Source organism: Rissa tridactyla, chromosome 17, assembly GCF_028500815.1.
Source record: "Rissa tridactyla isolate bRisTri1 chromosome 17, bRisTri1.patW.cur.20221130, whole genome shotgun sequence".
Classification (NCBI taxonomy): Eukaryota; Metazoa; Chordata; class Aves; order Charadriiformes; family Laridae; genus Rissa; species Rissa tridactyla.
The window spans coordinates 6,790,977-6,813,638 of NC_071482.1; the positions used below are offsets into that span (position 1 = coordinate 6,790,977).

Below are 22,662 nucleotides of genomic sequence, written 5' to 3' on the forward strand. Positions count from 1 at the left end.
GGGGGGGGTTGTTATTTTTAAACTAGATATTTTTTCCTTTCTCACAAGCTCTGTCAAAATGGGACTTAACTCTAACAATAGTTGACTTGAGCAAAACTCCGCAGTTACGCTAAGAGCTTTGAAATCATGGGAAGAGGTAGTTTGCGCTGCTCTGCTTTTCCTCCTCTTTTCTCCGGAATAATTCTGTAAATTAGTGTGGGAGTCAAGTTGTGGGTTAGAAGTATTTTCAGGCAGCTTTAACCTTAGGTAATAGCACATAGCTCTGATCTCTTCTTGCATTGGCATGTGGATTTATCAAGGGTCGTGATGGTGCATATCTCAAATCTCCAATTAAACCTCGTCCTGTGAGGTTCACAAAGGCTGAGCAGCTCCACCGTCACCTCTGTATGCCGAGGAGCGGTGCCTGCGCTCTGACCCCATCTGCCTGGGGCTCTGATGCCCGTAGGGATCGGTGATTTTGCTAAACTGCAAGAAAGTGTCTGTGTGAACCTAGAAATTAATGTTAAAAGTGAGTGGAGCTGGAGAATATGTGCTGGGAGATCCATGAGGGTTGTTTGGCTTTCTCAGAAGGTCTGGGTTTGGGCACGGCTAAGGTGTATGTTTGAGAAGATCCTTAAGGGAACACGTAGAAATGGGTATGTTTGGCTGCTTGGCAAGATCTTGTGGCATGTTTCCACCAGAAAGACAAGCAGCCAAGGCAGGACCTTGCCCCTCTCTGTCTCTCCATCGCCCTCTGTCCTCCCTCCTTCCCTTCCCCTCTCCCTGGTAGGGGGTTCAGCCGCTGCAAACTGCAGATCGTAATGCTACTCTGGCCTTTTGGACTTGCTTCGCTAGCTCAGGAGTCAGCCCGTGTCTGTGATTAATTCAGAAGACTTTGCTGATCTGAAGTTTCATCTGCGGGATTTCATTTAAGAGCTTGTGTCAGTGCCGCGCTCGTTCTTCTTCAGCATTTAATCCCGTTGCTGCAGTGGGGAGCTGGCATGAAATCCTGTCACTTGTTCTCATGGGAAGTTGCTTTGGCTAAAGGAGAGGCGAGTGGAAGTCCTGTTACCCGCCTGGCAGTGCATTGCAGCGTTCCTAGCTGTGTTTTTACCTTTGCAAATGGAATATTTGGAATATTTTTTCTTGCAAAGCTGAACAGCCATGGCAGACCACGGCTACGGCCACCAAAAGAGCGAGTCACCACGTGATTGCCCAGGTGCTCTGGGACATGAGATACCCCCTGTCAAACCTGGTTTCTGAGAGCTCTCTGAACGACATCAAATTTATTTGAGGTTATCCCGTGGAGTGCTGTTCTCTTGGGGTTCTTTTTAATCTCCCACTTTTCTTTCATCTATCATCTTAGTTTCTCCCCCAAAGCCTTTTTTTTAAAAAAGGGGATTTTGTTTATTGGGGGGGGTGTCTTTTTTTGCATTTTGGAAGTATTTGATTGCAGGATAAATCTAGCTGAGTAAGAAGCAGCATTGAAAAATACTGGCTGCCTAACTTCTAATGATGGCTTGAAGCTTCCTCCAGTGGTTAAATTTGCAAAACCAGAAAATGGAAGAAGCTACGGGGTATATTAATAACATTTTTTAGCTTGCTCTGCCTTCCCAGTGCTTCTGGCTGAAATGACTTTGGGAGGATAGGTTAAACTACAGAATGCTTTAAGGACTGGATTTGTGACAAGCGTGTATATGATTTTTTGTCTATGATTTCAAATGCTTGGGCTTGTTAGCTGTGTATAAAAGATAGACATTCATTATCCACCTCTTCTGCTCCACTGCAAGCTGCGGAACACGTAAGCAGCAGAGAATGCGGCTCTTTCACTTGCTTAAAATTGTCAGGCAAAAGAAATTAGGAACAGAAAATAAGACCCACGTGTGAAGGTTATTTTATTCTTTTCCATCAGGAGATGGAGAAGAAGCAAGAGGCCGTCCCAGAGTGGTCAGGGCAGTGGAGGGCAAAGCTCCTCTGGCCGGGGCAGAGCCCGCGAGCCCCAGGAGGAGCTCCGGAGGGGTTGTGTCCATGTGGAGATGGGAACGAGCTCCTTAGCCGTGATGCAGTGCCGTGCCAACCGCGGACTTGCCGTTTCCAGGAGCAGAAGCACCACATCGCTGGTTGCTCGGGTTTCATTCCTATGAGAAAGGGGTTTGGTAACAAGCATTAGGTATTTTTCTTTACAGGAAACAGAGTGCAGGTGAGGCAAAGGTGTCCCATTGGGCACCACGTAGTACAATACCTCCTCGAGCCCTGTTGATCCTCACAGCAATAATTTTCCAAGGTAATACCCAAATCTGCAGTTGCGGGAGCTCTCTATTGCTGGTGACGCTGCGGTTATATTCCTGCTCTGATTAGCAAAAATAGGATTGTGCCATCTCCGGCCCGGGTGTGAATCTGTGCCCCAGCAAACCATGCAAGCTGGAACAGTTTGTCACAACGGGGTTAATCGGCCTCGTAGGATTCTGCCTGCCTGAGCCTGGCCTGCATTAAAAAGCAAAATGTAGGGACCACGCAACACACCCTGGCAGTTTTGGGTAGCTGATAGTGTCACTGCTCTGCAGTCCTATATACTGCTTTGCTGTTTTGAATTGTTGTATGTGCATTTTGTGTGTAAATTTTGAATAGCATTGGTTCTGTTGTATTCGTTCCCCATTTGTTTTGGGATTTTACCAACTTTTATCAATGGGTTCAATAGGAAGAACATTCCTGGAACGGTGATTTGGTACCAGGATGAAGGTTTTGTATTCAGAATTGTATGTAAAACCGGATTTAGGAGTCATGCTTGGCTGCTAAGGAAAAAAGTAATGTGATAGTATGATTGTTGTCCAAGCAAAACAGTTCCAGTAATAAATACCAAGTGTAATAAGAAGCTGGGGAACAGGCATTCTTTGGAGATATGAGTCAGCAAACAATTTTGAAAATAACACGTTTGCTTGAGGAGAAACTGTGAACACCAAAAGAACTGAGTTTTACCCTCCTGATGATCAAGACGTCTGCGTAAATAGAAGCAGATTCCTCTTTAATCCTTCTGACCCTGAGGTTGGCCGTCTTACCTAGCGAGCCCACATTTTAGAGTGTGTGACAGCAATTACCGAGATGGATAACCTGCATCGCAGCCTCGTCTGACCCCAGGAGCTGGGCGCCGGCGTGGTCAGACAGACCGGCAGCAGCAGTTATTCCTCCAGCGTGCCGTAAAGGCAGGTAATGCCACCGGCTTCACTGCCACCAGGAAAAGGCTGGTGGCTGAAGTGTCCCCGACCCCCTTGACCCTTATGTCCCCGCTGCCGCGAGCAGGGATGCCATGGCTGGTGGGAAAGTGGAGTTTCGGTGTGTTGTGCTCGCTGCTCGGAGTGTGGTGCATTGAAACAGCCTGTTTTTCGGAGCTGGGCTGTTAACTAGGTCACTGTAAAACGATCCGTGTCATTTTGCTTTGTTTTTAAGTAGCGGAACTCCCGGAGAATTTTTAATTGAGTTTTGTTTTCGATGATCTGATCAATGCGGCCACAAACTGTGCTGGTTAACAGCCACTCAGAGTGGGAGGGGACATAATTTCTTTAGCACTGTAATTAGATTAACCAAACAGACACCCTGGGTGCAAAGTGTACCGAACGGACATGCTGGGTGCAAAGTGTCTCTGCTGTCCCCGGAGCTCGGGGGCAGATGGGGCTCACGTGTGCGTGGCCCAGCCCGTGTCCGGTCTGCAGGTCCGGATGTGCTTCCATGGAAGCATTCAAGAATGTTCAGCATCTCTCCCTTCCTTGTGGACACACTGAGGCAGCCTTTTCGCTTGGGCTTGAGGATTTGCAGTGAGAGACCTGCACTGAAACGATGGCGCAGACGTGCCCTCAGCCTCTGCAGACTTCATGAAATGGGGCTTTGGCCCTTACTGCGGTGTTCCTCTGCAGTTTTGGAGGCACAAAGGTGCGGTTTAGCTTGGTGCAAGGATAAGCCGTGGATAAATTTGAGCGTAGTTCAGTGTGCCGGTGTGTTTTCCTGGAGGCAGAAAGGGTGGCAAGCCCGGGTCCATCCTGATAAAAGGCTTATGAGAGGTCAGGGACTCTTGATCAGGGAGGGGAGCCATAGGACGAGGGGCAACGGTTTTAAACTGAAAGAGGGGAGATTTAGATTGGATATCAGGAAGAAATTTTTTACGCTGAGGGTGATGAGACACTGGAACAGAGAAGCTGTGGCTGCCCCATCCCTGGAGGGGTTCAAGGCCAGGTTGGACGGGGCTTGGAGCAACCTGGGCTGGTGGGAGGTGTCTCTGCCCAGGGCAGGGGGTGGAACGAGATGGGCTTTAAGGTCCCTTCCAAACCAAACCATTCCGTGTTTCTATGAGGTTATGGGTCTGATATTCCCCGGACGGAGCTGAGTTTTGCTTTCCCTGCCTTTCTGATCCTCTGCCCTTTGTCCACCGAGGGCCGTTGCCCGGGCCGGGAGGGGGGTGGCCCGGGGAGGGCAGGGGAGGCAGAGCAACCGCCCGGCCAGCTCGCCCCGGGGGCGGCAGAGGCACCCCCTGGCTGCCGGCTCCAGAGCATCCGAGGCGGGGGCGGGGGACGCGGCCACCAGCGGGATCCGGGCTGGAAGGAGGCACCTGCGGGAGGTGGAGCCGGTCCCGGCGGGGAGGGGCCAGGCGGGAGGCGGCAGCACCCCCCGCACCTCCCGCATCGCTGCTCCCCTCCGCCGGCGGGCAGAGCCCAGCCAGGCACCGGCACCGAGCGTCTGCCGGAGACCAGCAGGTAGGAGAGGGCTCTTCTGGGGTCTTTTCTCACCCCCCCCGTCGCATTAGCGTCTTTCTTATGTAAGGCTCGCGGAGTGTTTTTAGGTTCCTGCGCCCACTTGTTGCTTGGTAACTTGGCAGCTATTTCATGTGCGGTTTGGGGGGGATTAATGTCTTTGAACGAAGGTTTTTCTCCGGTGGGAGAGTGGTGGCTCGGCTCAGGCTGGGGCACGGTGGCCGGGCGGTGCGGGAAGGTGGCCTGGAGCTGAGCTGATCTCACAGCCGTGCAATGCAATCGGGGCTCTCAAATGCCTTCTGCTGAGGAGGGGAAGCCTGGGATCACTGTTTTAGCCGGATCGTGGTTTTAGCCAGATGAAAAAGTACCTGTTACCCGGTAATTTCTAGTTTCCCCTCTGATCTGGCACCCCGTCTGCTGGATAGAGCCCCGGCTGTTCCTGCTGGGAGAGAAGATCCTCAGGGATCCGTGCCCTCGGGCAGGTTGCCTGGCTTGGTGGTTGCCTTCCCTTGCCAACCGAAGACTGATTAACACCGCATTCTTCCCCCTCCCCCAGCCTTGCTAATTGTTTTACTTCTGTTTCCCTTTTACTAATCTCTGGCTTCAGGTTTCTATTGCGCCTTTCTATTCGCCAGGTCCATGGTTGTAAACTGGTTTATTACTCTGGGGTCATGGGTGTGGAGCAAGCTGGAGCTGTTAAAGGGAGCCTCTTTCATGTCTAGGCTGATTTGTGTCAGGATTCCCATCCAGGTCCGGAGCCAGAAGGAATTCCAGCTTGCAGGCCCCCTCCGGCGCAGTCAAGTATTCCCGCAGGGTCCTTGGGGTCTCGGAGATGGGATCGGTGCTTCCTCCTCAGATTTATACCCAGCTCCCAAAGAGGCAGCTGACAGATGGGAATGTCTACAATTTGAATTTCAATAGATTTTTGCATATCACTTTATCTTTTTTTGTTTTCCCTCCCTCCCCCGACTGGCACATTCCTAAGCATTAAAATTATCGATGCTGTTGTGCAGGAGAAGGGGGCTTCCCATTTAAAAATGCTGGTCCTTTGTTCGCTGGAGCCCCCGGGGCGGTGAATGTACACACTGGAAAATAAAATTCCCAGGGAGAATAGTTACCATGATCATAGTAGACACTTTGCAAGTAGCCACGGCTCGTCTGTTCGTATTTGCTCAGAAAACCTCCTGGAAGCTATAGTCCATTTTAAGGACTGAATGCCCTGCAGGATCTTATTATTTATGACAGAGAAGACAGGAGGCCTTCCCTTTCCACTCTTCCCCGACCTCCTTTGTTCTGGGCACCACACAGGCATGATAAAAGAGCCTCACTTGAAATCAAAGCTCTGGACTGGTAAGATAAAGGAAAAGAATAAAGCAGGCAAAACAATGCAATATCTGCATTCCTAAGTCTCGGCAAGCAGATTTAGTTCACTGCAAATCCCCAGACGTAGTGGGCCCAATTTTCATTTTCAGTAAAGCTTTTTTACACTTCTTTAGCTGCGTCGGGATGTATGGGAGGATGTCATTTTCATCCTCTTTAAAGCTATTGTTTCCTGCCGGTGTGTATAAAGTGACTGCAATGTGAATGAGGCTCTTGTCTGTGGTCTTCAGTATTGTTTCCACTCCAGGTGAGTGGAAATTTTGCTTCCAAAGGCAAAATCGTCTCAGGGCTTAAGCAGGTGTTAATAGCTGAAGTATAAATAATTTAGAAAGTCCATGTTGTAAATAGGAAAAGAAGCAGAACGATATCAATCTTGGAAGAGCAGGTCACCGTAATCTGGAAGCAGCTGCTCTGGGCTGCGAAGAGCTGCCCTCTGGCTAGTGAAAATAGAGATAGGCAGCGTTTGTGAAGGGACTGGGAGAGCGGCAGCAATGTTACTGGTCACACTGGGAGTACCGCATGCTTCAGAAGAGTCTGTACGCTGGGGATTGAAGTAGCGGCTGTGCCGTGTGGTTTAAGGGACGGGAGGTAGTGTGCTCTGACCCGAGTCCCCTCCTTATTCCCAATGGATTGCTCATGTCTCTGATGGAATAAAGAGGTTCCTCCCAGTGTCTTCCCAAGGCCTTGCGTAAGAGCAAACACCCTCTTGCTCCAGGACTGGGCTCCATCTGCCAAACTCCTCATTATTCAGCTTCTGTTGTTTGTTGATTCATGTCAGATCTTTTTTCACTGCGTGCCTCCTCCCACCACTCAGGCCGGAGCGTGCTGCCGCGCAAAACTGGGGTAACTTGACTGCCGCAGTCACTCCGGTTATCCCGGTTTAGCTGATGTTAGGATCGGGCTGCAGCGTGATTTGTGTTTGAATGACTAGCGAGAGCTCCGGGCTGCAAGTGCGTGTCCAAAGTACTTGATGTTATTCAGGGTTGGCTTGGGTTACTGTCAAGTTTTTGGAAAATCTCCTGCAGTGCTGCCGCCGGTTGTGGCAGAAGGAGAACTGGTGTGGGTGAGGCTCGAGCAGCCTCTTCTGCTGCAGCTCCATTTGGTTGGAAGCCTCCTGGTCAAGGAAGGATGCTGCCTGCAAATATATGCTTGAATAAGGGAGGGCAAAGGCGGTTTGCCTTCAAATAAGTAGGAGTTTGAGAACTGTCAATTCTTGACTTCTCTGAAGCCGTGGCTGCTGTAGACAGGACAATAAATATTTGGTTTAGATTGTATTAAAGGGAGGTTGAGGTCAGCCGTTAAGAAACTCCATCTGTAAGGACAGCTAGCAACTGAAGTAATTACCAACAGAGGATGTGTGGCACTTTCATCACTGGAGACTGTCGAGCTGGAGAATGTTCTGGCAGAGTTGGCTGAGGTACGGTTGAACCTGCTCTGGTGTCACCTAATGGCTTAGGTGGCATCTTGGCTCTTGATTGCTCTCCCCTCTCTTCCTTATTTGCAAGTATCTGGAGAGCATCTAACACAATTACCTGGTTGACGTTGATGCTTACTTGGTTGTTGATGTTCTAAAAGAGGGTTTCTTCTCAAACTATGTCAATTGTGTAAGTATTAGAGGTACAGTAGCACGAATTTAGTGTTACACAAAGGCTTCAGTGCATGTTGATGTTGATGAGCAGCCTGGTCTGGTGGGGGGTATCCCTGCCCATGGCAGGGGGTTGGGACGAGATGGTCTTTAAGGTCCCTTCCAACCCGAACCATTCTATGATGTCAAGATCTCACATGTCTATAGGTGTAGTGCGTGCAAGGGCATGCAAAGTGGAATGATCGTGATATCCCAAAGTGAACATGGGAGAAAGACCACCACTGGCTCCCTGACGGACAGATCCGATGTTTAGTTGTGCTAGTGAAACAGTTACCTGAGTCAGAACGTTATTTTTCAAGAAGATCATTAATCTCCAAGGTAAGCGAGATAAGCAAAAGGACTGCATTGAACTCTGCTAGAGCACACAGAGGTTGAGCAAAATGTAATATGAATGAAAAAGATATTTTGGGTGGTTCTTTTGGTATTTTTCTCCTAGCTCTACATTTCCCAGTTTGCCCCCCGTGTCTCCCAGTCCCGCTTTGTGACCTCTTTGTGTTACCTGACGCTGCCTTGCGTGCTAAATGCCCTCACCTCGATCGTTTTGTTTTCAGCTCCCACTTGTTTTCCAGCCTTGGCCTCTGATAAGTTGTTTTCTTTGAGCTCCAGCCCCGTCCCTTACTATTTCCTCACCTCCAGTTGCAAACCCTCCTGGTCCCTAACCAAAGCCCGTCCCTGCTGCGTTGTCACTAACACTGTCTTAGTCAGCGCTGCTTTCTTTTTTCCAGATACAATTCAAACATGTTAATAGAATTAATAGACTGACTTTGTCAGCCCTTGTACCTTTGAAACCTCTCTCCTTTAACTGATTCGTATCTCCTAACCAAATAGTGCTTCCCTCGGGGCAGGTACGCTGTGCTTCAGGGAATTAATTCAGAGATGTCCTGTGCTGGTTTGTTCAGGAGGTCAGGTCATATTATCTTAACGCTCCATTATGGCCTTAGAGTCTCTGACAAGTCTCTTGGGCATCTTTTTGGAAGGTATCACAGATTTCTTGGTACCAAACTTTGCTATCTGTGGGGAGGTGACATACTTCTGCATCTAGCTAACCGTGTGGTTATTGTTCTTATCCAATTACAAATAACAAATTTGGTGAGGATGAGCGTGGAAACAGTTTTTGCCGTTGTAAATGGGTCACGGTCCTCATACACGTTTTCTCATAGACGTAAAGAACCTTCTCCAGACGGTTCAAATTGTAGATAATCCTTGTGCATCTCCTCACAGTTGTGTGTTTTCAGTCAAATCGATAATGTTGAAAGCAATCAATGCTGCTGGTCAGATATGCTGTCAGCTTCTGAATTCGCAGCTCGCTCTCTCTGGATGAGGGCTAATTAGACCCAAATGCAGCGAAGGTTGTGTAATCTGGGCACGAAGGCGCACCGAGTGGGATGCCAAGCCCATCTCTGATGTTCCCTCCGCGCACCAAAATAAGCCGGTACCCTGACGCGAGCCACAGGCTGAGGCTGGCAACACCAAGAAGAGTTGCAGGGTTTTTGAGACTATTTCTTGTGGGCACTGCCCAAAGGATGGTTCCAGAAGCCCAGGCAGATACAAGAATAAGTGCAGCTTCCTTATTACTGGACTTTGTAAATAAGAACAGCAACAGCACTTATCTGTGGTGATGACCTACTTTACTCTCCATGTGCATGGTGCTCTCGTGATCGCTGGAAATATGTGTTTATTCTTGGCTGGTTCTTGTCATCATAGTTAATTTTAATGGTTTTTATCTAATGACACTGAAATTAATCACCTTTAACATATTTCATGACTCCTCACAAATACAGAGGCCAGCCTTAACTGATGTCAGCCTGGCACAAGATAAATGCTGCAGCATCAAAAAGCACGCAGCATTTTTAGTTTATTTTTCTTTTCTTTATAGAGCAAATCAGTAAGCACACATTTATGAAGGTTATTGGAGATAGAAGGATATTTTTGAACTCTCACATCTATGGAATTTTACAATCTCTTTCTGAAAACCTTTATGGCCAAGGAGGGAGCCCAGTGTAGAGATTAGTGCAATTATTGGTGCGGTGTTGGTTGGTCCTTCTTCAAAACCAGCATCCTGTTCAAGGACTAAAGGACGCTGCTTGATGGTGCGTGGTTCCAGATTCTGGTTGGGTTTTTTAGGGCTGTATAAATTAGCTTCCAAAATAGAATCTGCTGTGGCAGGAGGAAAGGAATAAAATGTCTTGTTGCTAAGGAACATGACAGAGAACTGGGAGATGTGACTCAGTTCTTGGCTTTGTATAATTTCTCTTCGGCATGATGTGGGTCCACAGAGCATGTCTTTCTAAGATGGATATTAAAAATATTTACTGAGGTTTTAAGCAGGGGCTGAGGTAACTGACGCTGTGTGGGGAACCAGCTGAACTCAGTTCCCGCACAGTTAAACGTATCCCTGAGGGGCTGCAGAATCAGGAGCACGGGAAAGATGTGGCAAAACCAAACCCCGCTTCTCATCCCCCGATTCCTGGTGCTGCTCGTTCTTCAAAAGAGTCTGGTGCTGCTCTTTTTCTCCCCACAGTGGAGTTTTAATTTCAGAGGAGAATGGGTCTTCAGGGGCTAATAGACTGGAAAAATTTGAGCTCGACTTGCTGTAAATCTCTCTTCAGAGAGGGTGGATTTCACTTTTGTTTTGTAATACCTACCTGTGCTTTTTTTACGGCATTCCCACACCTTTTTCCAGCTTTGATTTTGTGACTGGGTATTGCAGTTTGTTTATATATTTTAAACTATGCGGCCACACGTGTTCCTGCTTTTGACCTTAGCAGCAGCTCTCCTGGTGGCAGGGGACGGCTGGGCTCTGCAGTCTCCAGAATCACTGCTTGTGGGGCGGGCTGTGGGGCAGCGTACACCCCCACATCTTCTCTTAGAGTCAAAGGTTACTGAGCCTGTGTCAGAAAACGTGCTGCTGTCAAAGATTGGGCCTGAGTTCCACCCCAAACTATTCGTGCTCGCAACAGGAGATCAGGCAGATGGTCTTTATTTGCTTGTTGCGGGGTTGTTTTCCCTTGGCAAAGCCCGGTAAGGTTGCAGGGGGACGGGCAGTGGGTTTGGGAAAATGTCCCGTAGGCAGCTGCCAGTATCCCATTCAAACTACATCGCTGGGTCACCATGCACCCTGATGTCTGCTGAGCGAGCACTTACCTTTTTTGCCTGCATAAATATGCAAGACTTGAAATCTGTTGGCTTTTCTCTTCTGTTTTCCCCTGGTCTGTGGAAGGAGGCAGGGTGTGCGAGAGGGGAGATGCTGTCCAGGGCTGCGGGCTTGGGACTGGATTGTATTTTGTTCTCAGAGCCTTTGCATCATGGGGATTTTCTTACTGAAAAGGGAATGAAAATGCACGCGCAACATGAATTTAGGGACACAGTAAGGCTGCATTTATTAAAAGGCTCCTCCTGTTTGTTCTCCACGTTTCAAAGCCAAGGAGTCAGGAGCCAGTGCTCTTTTCCATCCTGCCTTTCCTTTTGCTGCCAACACTTTTGGCAATTGTAATTGCAGATTACATTTTAGAAGGGGTCTCAGGAAGAGTTTTATGTCGCAGACATGACACTTCTGAAGTGTGGGCTGAGACATGTGGTACCGTGGACTGTGTTCTAATATTACGGATGTAAATCCAGAGTATAGACTCATAGAACCATAGACTGGTTTAGGCTGGAAGGGACCTTAAAGCCCACCCAGTGCCACCCCCTGCCCTGGGCAGGGACACCTCCCACCAGCCCAGGTTGCTCCAAGCCCCGTCCAACCTGGCCTTGAACCCCTCCAGGGATGGGGCAGCCACAGCTTCTCTGGGCACCCTGGGCCAGGGGCTCACCGCCCTCACAGCAAAGATGTCTTCCTGATACCTCATCTCAATCTCCCCTCTTTCAGTTTAAAACCCTTCCCCCTCGTCCCATGGCTCCCCTCCCTGCTCCAGAGTCCCTCCCCAGCTTTCCTGGAGCCCCTTGAGGGACTGGAAGGGGCTGGAAGGTCTCCCCGGAGCCTTCTCTTCTCCAGGCTGAACCCCCCCAGCTCTCTCAGCCTGTCCTCCCAGCAGAGGGGCTCCAGCCCTCCCAGCATCTCCGGGGCCTCCTCTGGCCCCGCTCCAACAGCTCCGTGTCCTTCTGCTGTTGGTGCCCCAGCGCTGGAGGCAGCACTGCGGGGGGGTCTCACAGAGCGGAGCAGAGGGGCAGAATCCCCTCCCTCACCCTGCTGCCCACGCTGCTGGGGATGCAGCTCAGGGTGCGGGGGGCTTTCTGGGCTGCCAGCGCACATTGCCGGCTCGTGTTGAGCTTCTCATCCACTACCACCCCCAAGTCCTCTCTCCCCAAAGAGCTCTCCACCCATTCTCCACCCAGCCTGGACTTGTGCTTGGGCAGAAATCGCACCCCTGTTAGAGCTGTACAGGCACAGGAGGGATCAGGAATTGTCACTCTTACGGCTTAGTTGTGCCCCAGCGAGTTCAGCTCCTTTGCCAGCGGGCTGAGGGTAGAGTTTTGCAGCGTGTTGGCTTTGGCAAGGAGCTGGGCGTAAGAAGGTCTGGTTTCCTGCGCTTTGCTCCGCCGCCCCCTCACTTGGGCTGCCACAACTGCTCACGCTCCTCCGCTCTAAGAGCATCACCTTCAGCAGATTATTTTTAATCCGGGTGGCTGCAGTGATTTAGCTCGCAGTGCAGCCCCGCAGAAAGGTGTAGGAGCGCGGCAGGAGTGCTACGGTGACCCGGGAAGATGCAGGAGACCTCGACATATCCCTAGAGATCCCCATGAGCTTTCAGTGAGTTCCAAAATTAACCCAGGATAAGCATATTGTGCTGAAAACCAGCCATGAAACGACTGGGAATCAGCTGCTGGCTGACATTTCTCCAGCGAACAAGCTGCATAAAGTCTATCCTGACGTGCCGTTTCAGTCTGCGCCATCGGGGTGAACAAGCCCTGCTTTTAATGAAGTAATTGTTATTTAATAGTTTTTATCAATGTCAGGGGAATTTCGGGCCTCGCTTACACTACAAAAGCTTGGTGGAATAGCAACGCCGGCGTGGTTTGATTGATAAATGTTCCTCGGGGAGGTACAGTGTATGGCAGCTTCCCAAAACCACAATCAACTACCTGGCACAAGGATTCCTTTTTCCTCCCTCCCTTCCCACCGTGTAAAGGCTTTGGCCAGCGCGGTTATGGCAGCTACGGGTGTGATATTTTTTCGCACTCCTAATTGACACATTCGTGCCAGCAAAACTTCACGAGTAGTCCAGCCTCAGCTGGGGCTTTTTTGTTTGGGTTTTGATTGGGTTTTGTTTTTTTTTTTCCAGCCAGTCTCACCGTGCGAGATGGAGAATTTGTCTTTGCCGGTTCAGGCCAGGATATTTAGCCAAATCTGCCTTTCTGAGGAGAATTAGTCCCTGCCCCTTTGAGGAAAGGCTCAATTTCTTGCTAAACTATTTGTTTTATAGTGGTTAAATCCGCCTTTCAGTTGGTAATTCAGCATCTCTGCCTGTAGCAACCCTGTAGAATTGTCTGGTAGTAATGCTACTTTGTCATTTGGAGTTACTCCTATGTCACTTGTCACCCTGAACACCTCACATGGCGGCACAGACAGTGAATGGTTCAGATTCATCACATCCCCGCTCTATTAGTGGGACGCTAAATGTAGAAAAGGACTAATTAGTCTATTCGCATCTGCTTATTCTGTAACGATTTTAGATTTGTTTCTGGTCTAACCCCTGTGCCTTGATTCCGTAATTTCCTCGCAGTCGCTAATTCTGGGTTATTTTGAGATCGGCAAATGGGTGTAGGGGCGTAGGACCGCTGTTTGCGCTGCAGCAGGAGAGCATCGCCTGCTGGTGCTGGCTGTCACCACTGGGACAGCAAAGGCTTGGGACCAGGGTTTCGGAGCAGAAAACATTTATTCTTGGTAGTAACCTTGGCATCGGTGCTTATCCAGAAACTGGGACTGCCGCGCTAGCTTCATCTAACCCAAAATGCATCAGGAATTAAACCTCCCTTAGGATGCGTTGCTGGTTTGAGGGTCAAACGATGCCAGAGGGCTTGGAAGCAGGATAGAAAGCGTTTCACCTTCTATTGCTGCTGGCAGAAAGGCAGCCCCCCGACAGCCCCCGCAGCTTATAAGGAGAGCTTATCCTTATCAGACACCAGCTTGCTTTTCTCTTCCTTTTCATAACCTGTCGGCAAAGAGACAACTGCTTGGATTTTCTTGCCGTTCTCTCTTCTTCCCCACCCGGCAGAAGCCCCACTCCGATCAGTGAATCATTCTTGCGTGGGTCTAAAACTCTGAGGTGGGTTTAGCCTGAGGAGCTCTCGCACAGAGTCGGCAGCGGCTGAGAGAAGAGCGGTGCGGGAAATGGAGTTTAACCAAGGAACCATGCGAATCTTCCCGCTCGAGAAGTGAATTTGTGGTTACTGGACCTGCTGGGGCATTGCCCTGACAGCGTCCCGGGCTGCTGCGCTGGGACTACGGGAGGGTGTTTGCAGGACTCTGCTTAATGAGGCAGAAAACAAGACAATTATTTTAACCTGGACCGAGTGGCTTAAAGGCAGAGTGGATTTATTGTGCTTTAAAAACTCAGGTCTCCTTTCCAGTTAGCGATGTAAACAAGCAAAGTACACCCTTGGATCATGGAAGTGTATCCATTGCACCTTTTTCTGGTTTATTGCCCCAGGTGACACCCAAAAGTCACTTGCTGACCTGGTCACCTGCGTTAGTAGAATTCCTGCATTAAGTCAGGCAAGATGCTTCCTGAAGAACTGTATATGGAGTCGGTGAAATGATTCAAATGAATACTTATGTACCAATAATTGCTTTATTTGTCTGTTCATTTGACTGTTGTAGCAGTGTCTGTCTCGGGTCTGTCGCCTCCAGTAGCACTATGGCGGGAGCCCTTTGCAATTCCACGCAAGTCGGGATCAGACTCTGCCTCCATTTATTCTTGAGGGGGGCTGAGGAGTTGATAAATGAGCCGTTACTTTACTGTGATGATGGATACAACCAAAATCTATCCTAACTTTGTTTGGCATGTCAGCACAATCTGTTCATTTACTGTGTGTAATTAAAAAAACCCGTCAAAACTGAAAACATTCCTTTAATTAAAGCCCCCATAGCCACAGTTTGTCATGCTCAGTGCTTCTGCGTGTTGTTAAATGATTCGGGTTTGATTGCTGAGAAGGCAGGCGTGGGGGTTGCCAGAGATTTTAGGGTTTCAGATATTCGGATGTGTTTGGCTGTGTGCTGTCGCGCCGCTAAACGGACTTTATCCAAAAGCAGAGCCCTACTCGTAGCTAGAAATCTGTTAAGGTCGTTGGAATCAGGTTTATGACAAATAGAGGGACTGCATCAATACCTGGGAAAACAGAAGGACGAATGCTCAGCTGTTTAAAGGGATTAAAACATCATGAAGCATAGCGTGGTATAACCTCGTTCCTGGGCCAAGGTTTCTCCTGTTGCCTGGTTGAAGAACACCCTGTCCGTCCCTGTGAAGCATCACTGCATAAATCTCTTCTGCCGGGTCCCAGCGTCCGAGGCCGCTTGCTAAATTCCAAGTTGTGCTTGTTAACTGGCAGTGGTGACATCGAAGAGATGCCCCTCTGTCACCAGCGCTCTTTGTTGCTTTTGTTGTTTGTTCAAAATAGCGTTAGTCTGCTGAAACTTGATGATGGTACTTACAGCTTTAATGCAGGGGGAAGAGAGGGTTGTCTTCCCTTCCCTCTCCGGGCTGGGCGGCTGGAGCGGGGTGTGATGGCTGGTGTTGCCTTGCGCTGCTGCAGGAGCCTTCACCGCTTCCTGGAGCCTTTTATACCCAGCGATTTGTTCTTTTCAGTAGAGCTCTTCTGTCAAAGTTAAACTGCTTTTAAATCATGTGTACAATGGCACTTTTGTTGGGGAGGCCGGAGCCCTTTTGCTTTCAGAGTGGGCCTCGGGAAGAAAATCTGACATTCAAGGGCATTGTTCTGCTTCCCATTCAAACCTGGGCTCGGCCTCCTCTCCCACTTTCCACGAGTTTATGCCAGTTTCACCAGTGTAACACAGACCGTGCCCCATCGGTAGAGAGACGGAGCAGGAGGTTTGGAGGGATGGCTCCTGAGCTGTGTTCTCCTCTCTTTGCAGGCTTCTTGTATTTATTCCGAAGGGGATAAACTGCGTCTCTTTAAATCAGCTGCCTTAGTTTTCTATTCAACAAACCAAAGACAGTAATGCGTTTGTTTTGGAAAGGCTTGAGAAGACACCGGGAGTTAATAATGCCCTGGAAAGGTCCCTCCGCAGCTACAGCGAGGGCCATGACAATTGCAGGTGTGCTGGAAGGGCAGTCTAGAGCTCTTAGAGCTAAAACCGGCCTCTAAATTCATTAGTCATTAGTCATTCGTCATTCGTTTGTTCTGGAGGCGCCTAAGACTACTAGAACAAGAGCCAGTAACAAAGCCTTTATTTCTGCTGGTAGATTGTATACCGTGTTTGTCAGTGCACATGAGATTACTGGTTTTGTTAGTTTAGCCTCGTTCGTTTTTCCAGCGATGAGAATTGTAGCTCGCAGGTGCTGCCCCTCGGCCGGTGCCGTGAGGGAGCTTTTGGACGCTCCCACCCGAAGCCGTTCTGCAGATAAACGTGTCTTTGTGTTAAATTCTTCCATTACAGCTCTCTCCTGCTCTTTCTGCGCTAGCCAAGAATTAGAACAAAAGCCGAGTCTCTGTTTAGTGTCGGACCTTGGGAAATCCATTTCTGTAAATAATTGCTATTAACGTTCCTACAGTTCTTACATGCTGTGTAGAATGTGTTATGCTGGGCCTTGCCCAACTGAGCCAAATCTAACCTGAAGTGGGTTTTGTTTTATTTATTTTGTTGTGCAGTGTCAAAGAAACACGGCAAGCTCATCACCTTCCTTCGAACATTCATGAAGTCGCGCCCAACCAAACAGAAACTGAAACAGCGGGGGATCCTGAAGGAAAGGGTGTTTGGCTGCGACCTGGGAGAGCATCTCCTCAACTCTGGCCATGACGGTAAGAAACGATCCATTCCGGAGTTCTTCCTCTCTTGGGAATCTTACTTCGGGGTGGTCATATCTAGCAAAGGGCGAGTTGGTACTAGCGGAGAAACGCGTAGCCAGAATCGACGGCTGAAACATAAATAGAGGCTGATGCTAATAAGAAGCATCGTGGTTCGAGGTGGGAGCACTGAAGATGGATGGAACCACTGAAGCTGAGTTCTCAACCTCTTGAAGACTTCAAATAAATATTAGGGGTTTTTTTTGCAGGGGAAGAAACTTTATTTATGTGTCAGCGTCAATGAATAATTAACTGGTATGTTAAATCCATCCATTTCTCTAACTCAGTACCTTTGTATGATTTTAGCACACTTTGCAGTGTAAATTCTTCCTCTGCCTTTTCCCTTGATTTCACTAAATTTACAGGAATTCACTGGAAATTACGTTTTGTCACACCTTGCTTTTCTCTGTTTCTCATGGTGAGTTTTCCGTAGCTCTTCTCGGTCCCTTTCGCCTTCCCACCAGCAGTTTGGGGAGGCAGCAAAGTGCTGTCCATTCCAAGAGAAAATTAGACAGTTATTACTACTCTTCCTCAGATGGAAGTGCTCTTTCCTGCCCTCTCACCGTGACACCTCCAGTCCCAGCTGTGAAGTCGGGGGGATACCTGCCTGGGACTGGAATTGTTTCACGGTTGGTGAGCCGCAGGCATTCCCATGAACAGCCCGCGCTGGGGGCTGTCGAGAAGAGCAGCGTGGAGCAGCCGGGGCTGCAGCCCAGGAGTTGAAGCCCCGAGGGAGTGAGTGGGGGGTGCAGCATCACTGGATGCTGCCTCTTCCGTCGTTTTGCTCCGCGCCTAACGCAGTAGGTTTTGCAGTAAACCTCTTAGGCCAGAGTTGTTAATCTGGTGTCTCCCAGCTTTCGCGTGCAGCCTGAAGAAGTGACGTGACGTGTGGGGTAGGAAAGGGGTTTCTCGGTTCAATTATGTTTTCAGTGGTGCTTCAGGCTCCTCGTTCACATGAGCGCCTTTTGGAAAAGGGATGGCAGAGGGTGGGGAGCTGTTTCGTGCACTTTTTCCAGCTGATTCAGTTGGTAACAGCAATGTGCGCTCCCTCACACGGAGTGTTTTACTACCAGTCGGTGGATAATATGAGCTTGTTCTTATGGAATCAGGGCTGTGGCAAGGCTCATCGGCTTGTTAATTGGAACCAGTAGAGGTCTTTATTGCTGGGGCTTGAAAAGCATCCGAGAGCCAGAAACTGGATGGTTTGGAGACAGAAGCAGACAGTAACCCATGTAAGAACTGCATCAGGAGTAGGTAATTTACACCGCCGGGTAGCTATGGAGCTGGTTTTATATTTATGCTGTGGGAGCAATCTTGGAGGGCAGGAGACGTGCCAGCAGAGTGAGCTCATTAATGGGAAAGAGAGAATTCTCTTTCATCCCCAGCCCTCCTCCTGTCCATTTTAGTTAGGCACAAGTCAGCAATAATAAAAGCTTTTCCCTGCCCTCTGCGCTGGCTTCTCCCCCTGGCTTTACGGGGCACACGTTTTATTTAGCATTAGAAGGCCCATCCTGTGCGGAAGGGAACTGTTCTGACTCCACTGGAGGCTCCTGTTTGACAGTCTCTGGGATCTCACTCCTTGCTCTGGTCCCTCCCATCACGTGCGACGGGGGACTGTGACCGAGCTGTGCTAATGAGGTCTCTTCATCTGAGGAGTTACCCGTTGCTTTCACCCTTGATTTAATAGCTCTTTCCGAACTCCCTGGGGTGAAGCAGATCCAATTGGAATGTTGCTAACAGGGGCATGTCTCCATTTCCTGCAGCGGGGTTGTTTTTTTTCTCTGTGATTCAGCTCTCTGACCTGTCTTCCAAGTGACGTCAGCCCCGGGATTGGTTTTGCGGAGACGTTTCTGGGTTCCTCTGCATCGAGCTCCGTGCATGCACGGCATTTTAAGATTCCCTCATTCCGTAGCGTTAACATTCCTCACTCTTGGAGCCAGCTGCAGGGCTGAGAGCGGCACAGGGGACCCTAAGCTGGGTTAGATGGAGCAAAGGGGCCGTCCTGCTCCTTCACCTCAGAACCAGAACATCCGCGAGTATTTCTATAGGAGCACAAAGTACCGGAGCTGAAGTCTGTGCGCGGTACCTCCTGGTGAGGCTTCGGGATTACCGCACAAAGCATCTCGGTTCAGAAAAACAGAAAAGAACCCAATACATTCTTAGATTTGTTTATCTTAGTGCTGGTTTTGACAGGTTGCTGCCCAATACCCAAAAAGGTACGGCAGGACTAAAGGAGAGGACGACACTCCCCACAGTGGTTGGAATGAGTGGGAAGTGTCCTGGTTTGAGGTAAAACAGAACCAATTTTCGGTAATTTTACTTTTAAGGTAAGCCTCTTGTAGCGCTCTGAAATTAACGGCCTGTTTTTCAGACAGTGCCCACTTCTGGCAGATTAGGTCTGGTGTTTATAGTTACTCTGGCGGGGAGAGAGGTTTTAATGGCCAGCCCAGCCCAAACCACGACACAAGGCCGTCGCGTGCTCCTCAGAAATGCAATATTGAACCAAACTGGAGTTTCGTTAAGAATTTTATTAATTACCAGCTTTGGGAACGTGGCAAAACCTAAATTCTCAATAATTTGCTGTGAAACAACACGAGCGGTTCCAATTTTGCAGTCCTGAACATCTGAAATGTTGTCTTTTGGATAGGAAATGGTGAGAGAGGAGCAGTCCCAGAGGATCAAAGGGGTAAGGACACAAACTGAAATAGGTTTAACATCGTTGTACTCCGCGTTGTTGCGGCAGCTGGCTGAGCTGAGATTGCTGTGCGAGAGAAGAGCATGTTTGCTGTCGGGTGTCGGTGTCCCAGAAGGGAATTCACAGACGCAGAGGAACTGTTTTGCCTCCTGCAGCGTGCTGTCTCGGCGAGCAATCCCTCTCCCTCCGCATCCTCCGCGCCTCTCTGAAAAGGAGAATCAATCGGGGTGAGCTGTGTCGGAGGAGAGCGATGCCGAGCTGTTACGGAGCAGGATTCCCAGCGATACCGTCCTGCGAAGCTTTATGTTCAGCGTGCACCGGGTTCTGACCCAGGAACGCCTTTCTCTCGGTTTCCCTGAGCTTTTGAGGTCAGTCTTGTGCCGAGGCCGAGCCCCGGCTCTTCTGAAAGGCTCCTCTCGGGCCGGCATGACAGAACGTGCCTCTGCTCAGCTTCGGGGCGTTATGTGTCTGTTGAGTGGAGTTTCTCCGGAGGGGAGGGTGGCTGGGTATGATGGGGTGAGTGGAGCAAGCAGGCTGGTGTTGCTCCTGCCTTTTCATTTTTGGTGAGGATGCAGTTTGTCATATTGTTAATTGACATGGAAGTACCACTGCAAGCAGGTACGGGGAGGGAAGGAAGGATTTCAGATGTTTACAGCGGCAGCGGTAGGGATGAGCACTGCACCTGGAAATCTTTCTGTGTGCCTGGTGATTCACGCTGGGGATTGCGGTGATTCATAGAATCACAGAACGGTTGGGTTGGAAGGGACCTTAGAGATCATCTCGTTCCACCCCCTGCCCTGGGCAGGGACACCTCCCACCAGCCCAGGTTGCTCCAAGCCCCAGCCCGTTGTTGGCAGTGCCCCGGGTTTGCCGGTGTTTATTCTAATTCCGGTTTGTGCTGACGCGTTGAGCTCTCCACGCAGTGATGGGGCCCTTCTGCGGTGGGAGTTACAGCTCCGCGGGGTGTGAAACCCTCCTTCCCCAAAGGCCCTGGGGACACCACAGCAGCGAGGGGAAGGAAGCGCCATTGTCCGGTTCCTTCCATGAGGATCCGAGTCACGGGCAGATCACAGGAGTATTTTTCAAAGTCATCTGTGTTCCGAGCTGCTTTGGAAAATGGGAATTGTGCTCCAGGTCACTGGGCTGGGTGGACATCTGTGTGCTGCTTCCAGTGAAAGTCTGTCCTTTCCGTTCCTCTTCCCTGTCCCATCTCAGCACTGAATTACAGGCTGGTGCCTGCAGGAGTAAAACCAGTTTTGATGTGAGGGAACTTCTCTGTTGGGTGTAAACGTAGCAAAGGTTGTGGTGATGCTGCCTTCAGGTATGTTGGTTTGTGCAAGACCTCTCCAGTCGGCTCGAGTCACCCGACAGAGCCTGCCTTAAGAGGCCCGTCTCCGTTTAATTTTAGTGTGTTATTCATTTGTTGGCTCCTTCTGGGTTTTGAATACGTCCCCCGCCAGCGAAGCGTCATTTGGAAGCAGACCAAGCGTGGTAGGGAGTAGCTGTGAGATGTTGCCAGTAGGTTTGGTGCTGTTGGCACCTGCCGTGCCAGTTTGGTTTATGGAGCTGTGAGATGCAGCCAATTCAGCGTAATCCCTGTCTCCTGACCAGGCCTTCTTCCCTTTGTAGCTAGAGAGAATTTTTTCCCCCTAATTTTTTTTTTTCTCTCAAAGGAAACCAAATAGAACTTAAATTTAGCTCGACCTCAATTAGAAAGGATTGCGCTTGCAGAGGCTGTGTGATTTTCGTGTGGGAGCTGGTTAAATGCTGCATTGCAGCATCTGTCCCATGTCCTGCTTTGTGCCTCAGTATATTTTGAAACGTCTCTCCACAGCTCCCGAATTTCTGAGGAGCGCAGGAGCCGGCAGTATCGCCGTTAGCAGGGGCTGGAGGGGAGGGGGGTTGGAAGCTGGGCAGGTTCTCAGCTGCCTCTGGCGCCCAAGAGAAGCCACGTTGCTCGTCTGGGAGTGAGGAGCGGCGAGCTGCAGAGGAGGAGGGATTTACTTTACCGTGTGCTCATATCGACGGTGATCTTCAAGGTCCCTTCCAACTCCAGCCATTCTATGATACCGCTGGGAATAATGTGCTGGAATCGCTTGGACTACAGGGGATGGGGTATAAAATCCTGGCGGTTCCTTTTCCGTACTGAAAATGTTCCCGTTGCCTGTTACTTGATAACGATGATCATTTCTCTCTTGGCGAGGAGGGTGAAGCACAGGCTAACCCTGGTGTGGTGTCTCAGGTGGTCATTTCATGAGGTCATCCATACAGTACAGTCAGAGGACTTTGTAGGCCAAAAGCACGTGCTAACTTTTGTACCTCTTTATGCATTCGTTGCATTGATACATCAGCAGCTTTCGTAATTGGAAAAGATGGATGTAGAAATGGCACTCATTTTTGATCCACCACTTTCCCATCTTGAAGGGTCTAGACCTCATTTTCAAATTACTAGAAAATACCAGTGATCTGTAACCAACAGGAAGAGGTTATTGCTTTTCTTGCGAAGGTGGTAAATGCCTGTGAAAGGCAGAGGTTACTAAGACACACGATTCTTGCTCTCCGTCCTTCCTGTTCTTCCCAGTTCCCCACATTGTTGGGGATGAAGAAGCTGTGGCTGCCCTATCCCTGGAGGGGTTCAAGGCCAGGTTGGACGGAGCTTGGAGCAACCTGGGCTGGTGGGAGGTGTCCCTGCCCAGGGCAGGGGGTGGCACTGGATGACCTTTAAGGCCCCTTCCAACCCAAACCCTTCTGTGATTCTATGAAATTTATTAGCAATTATTTTGGACTATTTGGGTAGGATTAGAGAAAAAATAAAAGGAAAGCTGTGACTTTTCAAAACCGCATGCAAAATCAAATTATAGCGGCTACGGGATCTTGATCCTGTTACGTACTGGGCGCTAGCAAGAACTATTCGCAAGGGATGGGTTTATTCTCCTGTGCTGGTCATTATGCTCTTCAGATAAGCTCCTTAACGGCACCTTGGGATTTCTGGTGACCTCGCAGCTTGTTCTGGGTCCTCCGGTGTCATCCCTCCCTTCCAGCCATCCCCTGGCCGCAGCTGGGGACGTAGTTGCCTTTGGTGCTGATTTATTGCGGATTTGGGCAAAGGGAGAAGACCGTTACCAGAACAGAGAAACACAAGGCAGGAGATCTCGGGCAGCATCTTGGCAGGGATCTGTAAAAATCTGGTTCCCCTTAGC

The 22,662-nt window shown here is 49.6% G+C and overlaps 1 protein-coding gene across 9 annotated transcripts in view; it reads left to right on the forward strand.

The window, feature by feature from the left end:
- Nucleotides 1–22,662, forward strand: part of ARHGAP32 (Rho GTPase activating protein 32) — a 254,283-nt gene that overhangs the window by 199,921 nt on the left and 31,700 nt on the right. For 8 of the 9 annotated variants that reach the window (XM_054223141.1, XM_054223147.1, XM_054223139.1 and 5 more), the window contains one exon: nucleotides 16,573–16,722. In XM_054223141.1, the coding sequence (XP_054079116.1) occupies nucleotides 16,573–16,722 (150 nt within the window). Of the gene's footprint in view, nucleotides 1–4,684; nucleotides 4,722–16,572; nucleotides 16,723–22,662 lie in introns of those variants that run through there. The other variant, XM_054223146.1, reaches the window with a different exon arrangement.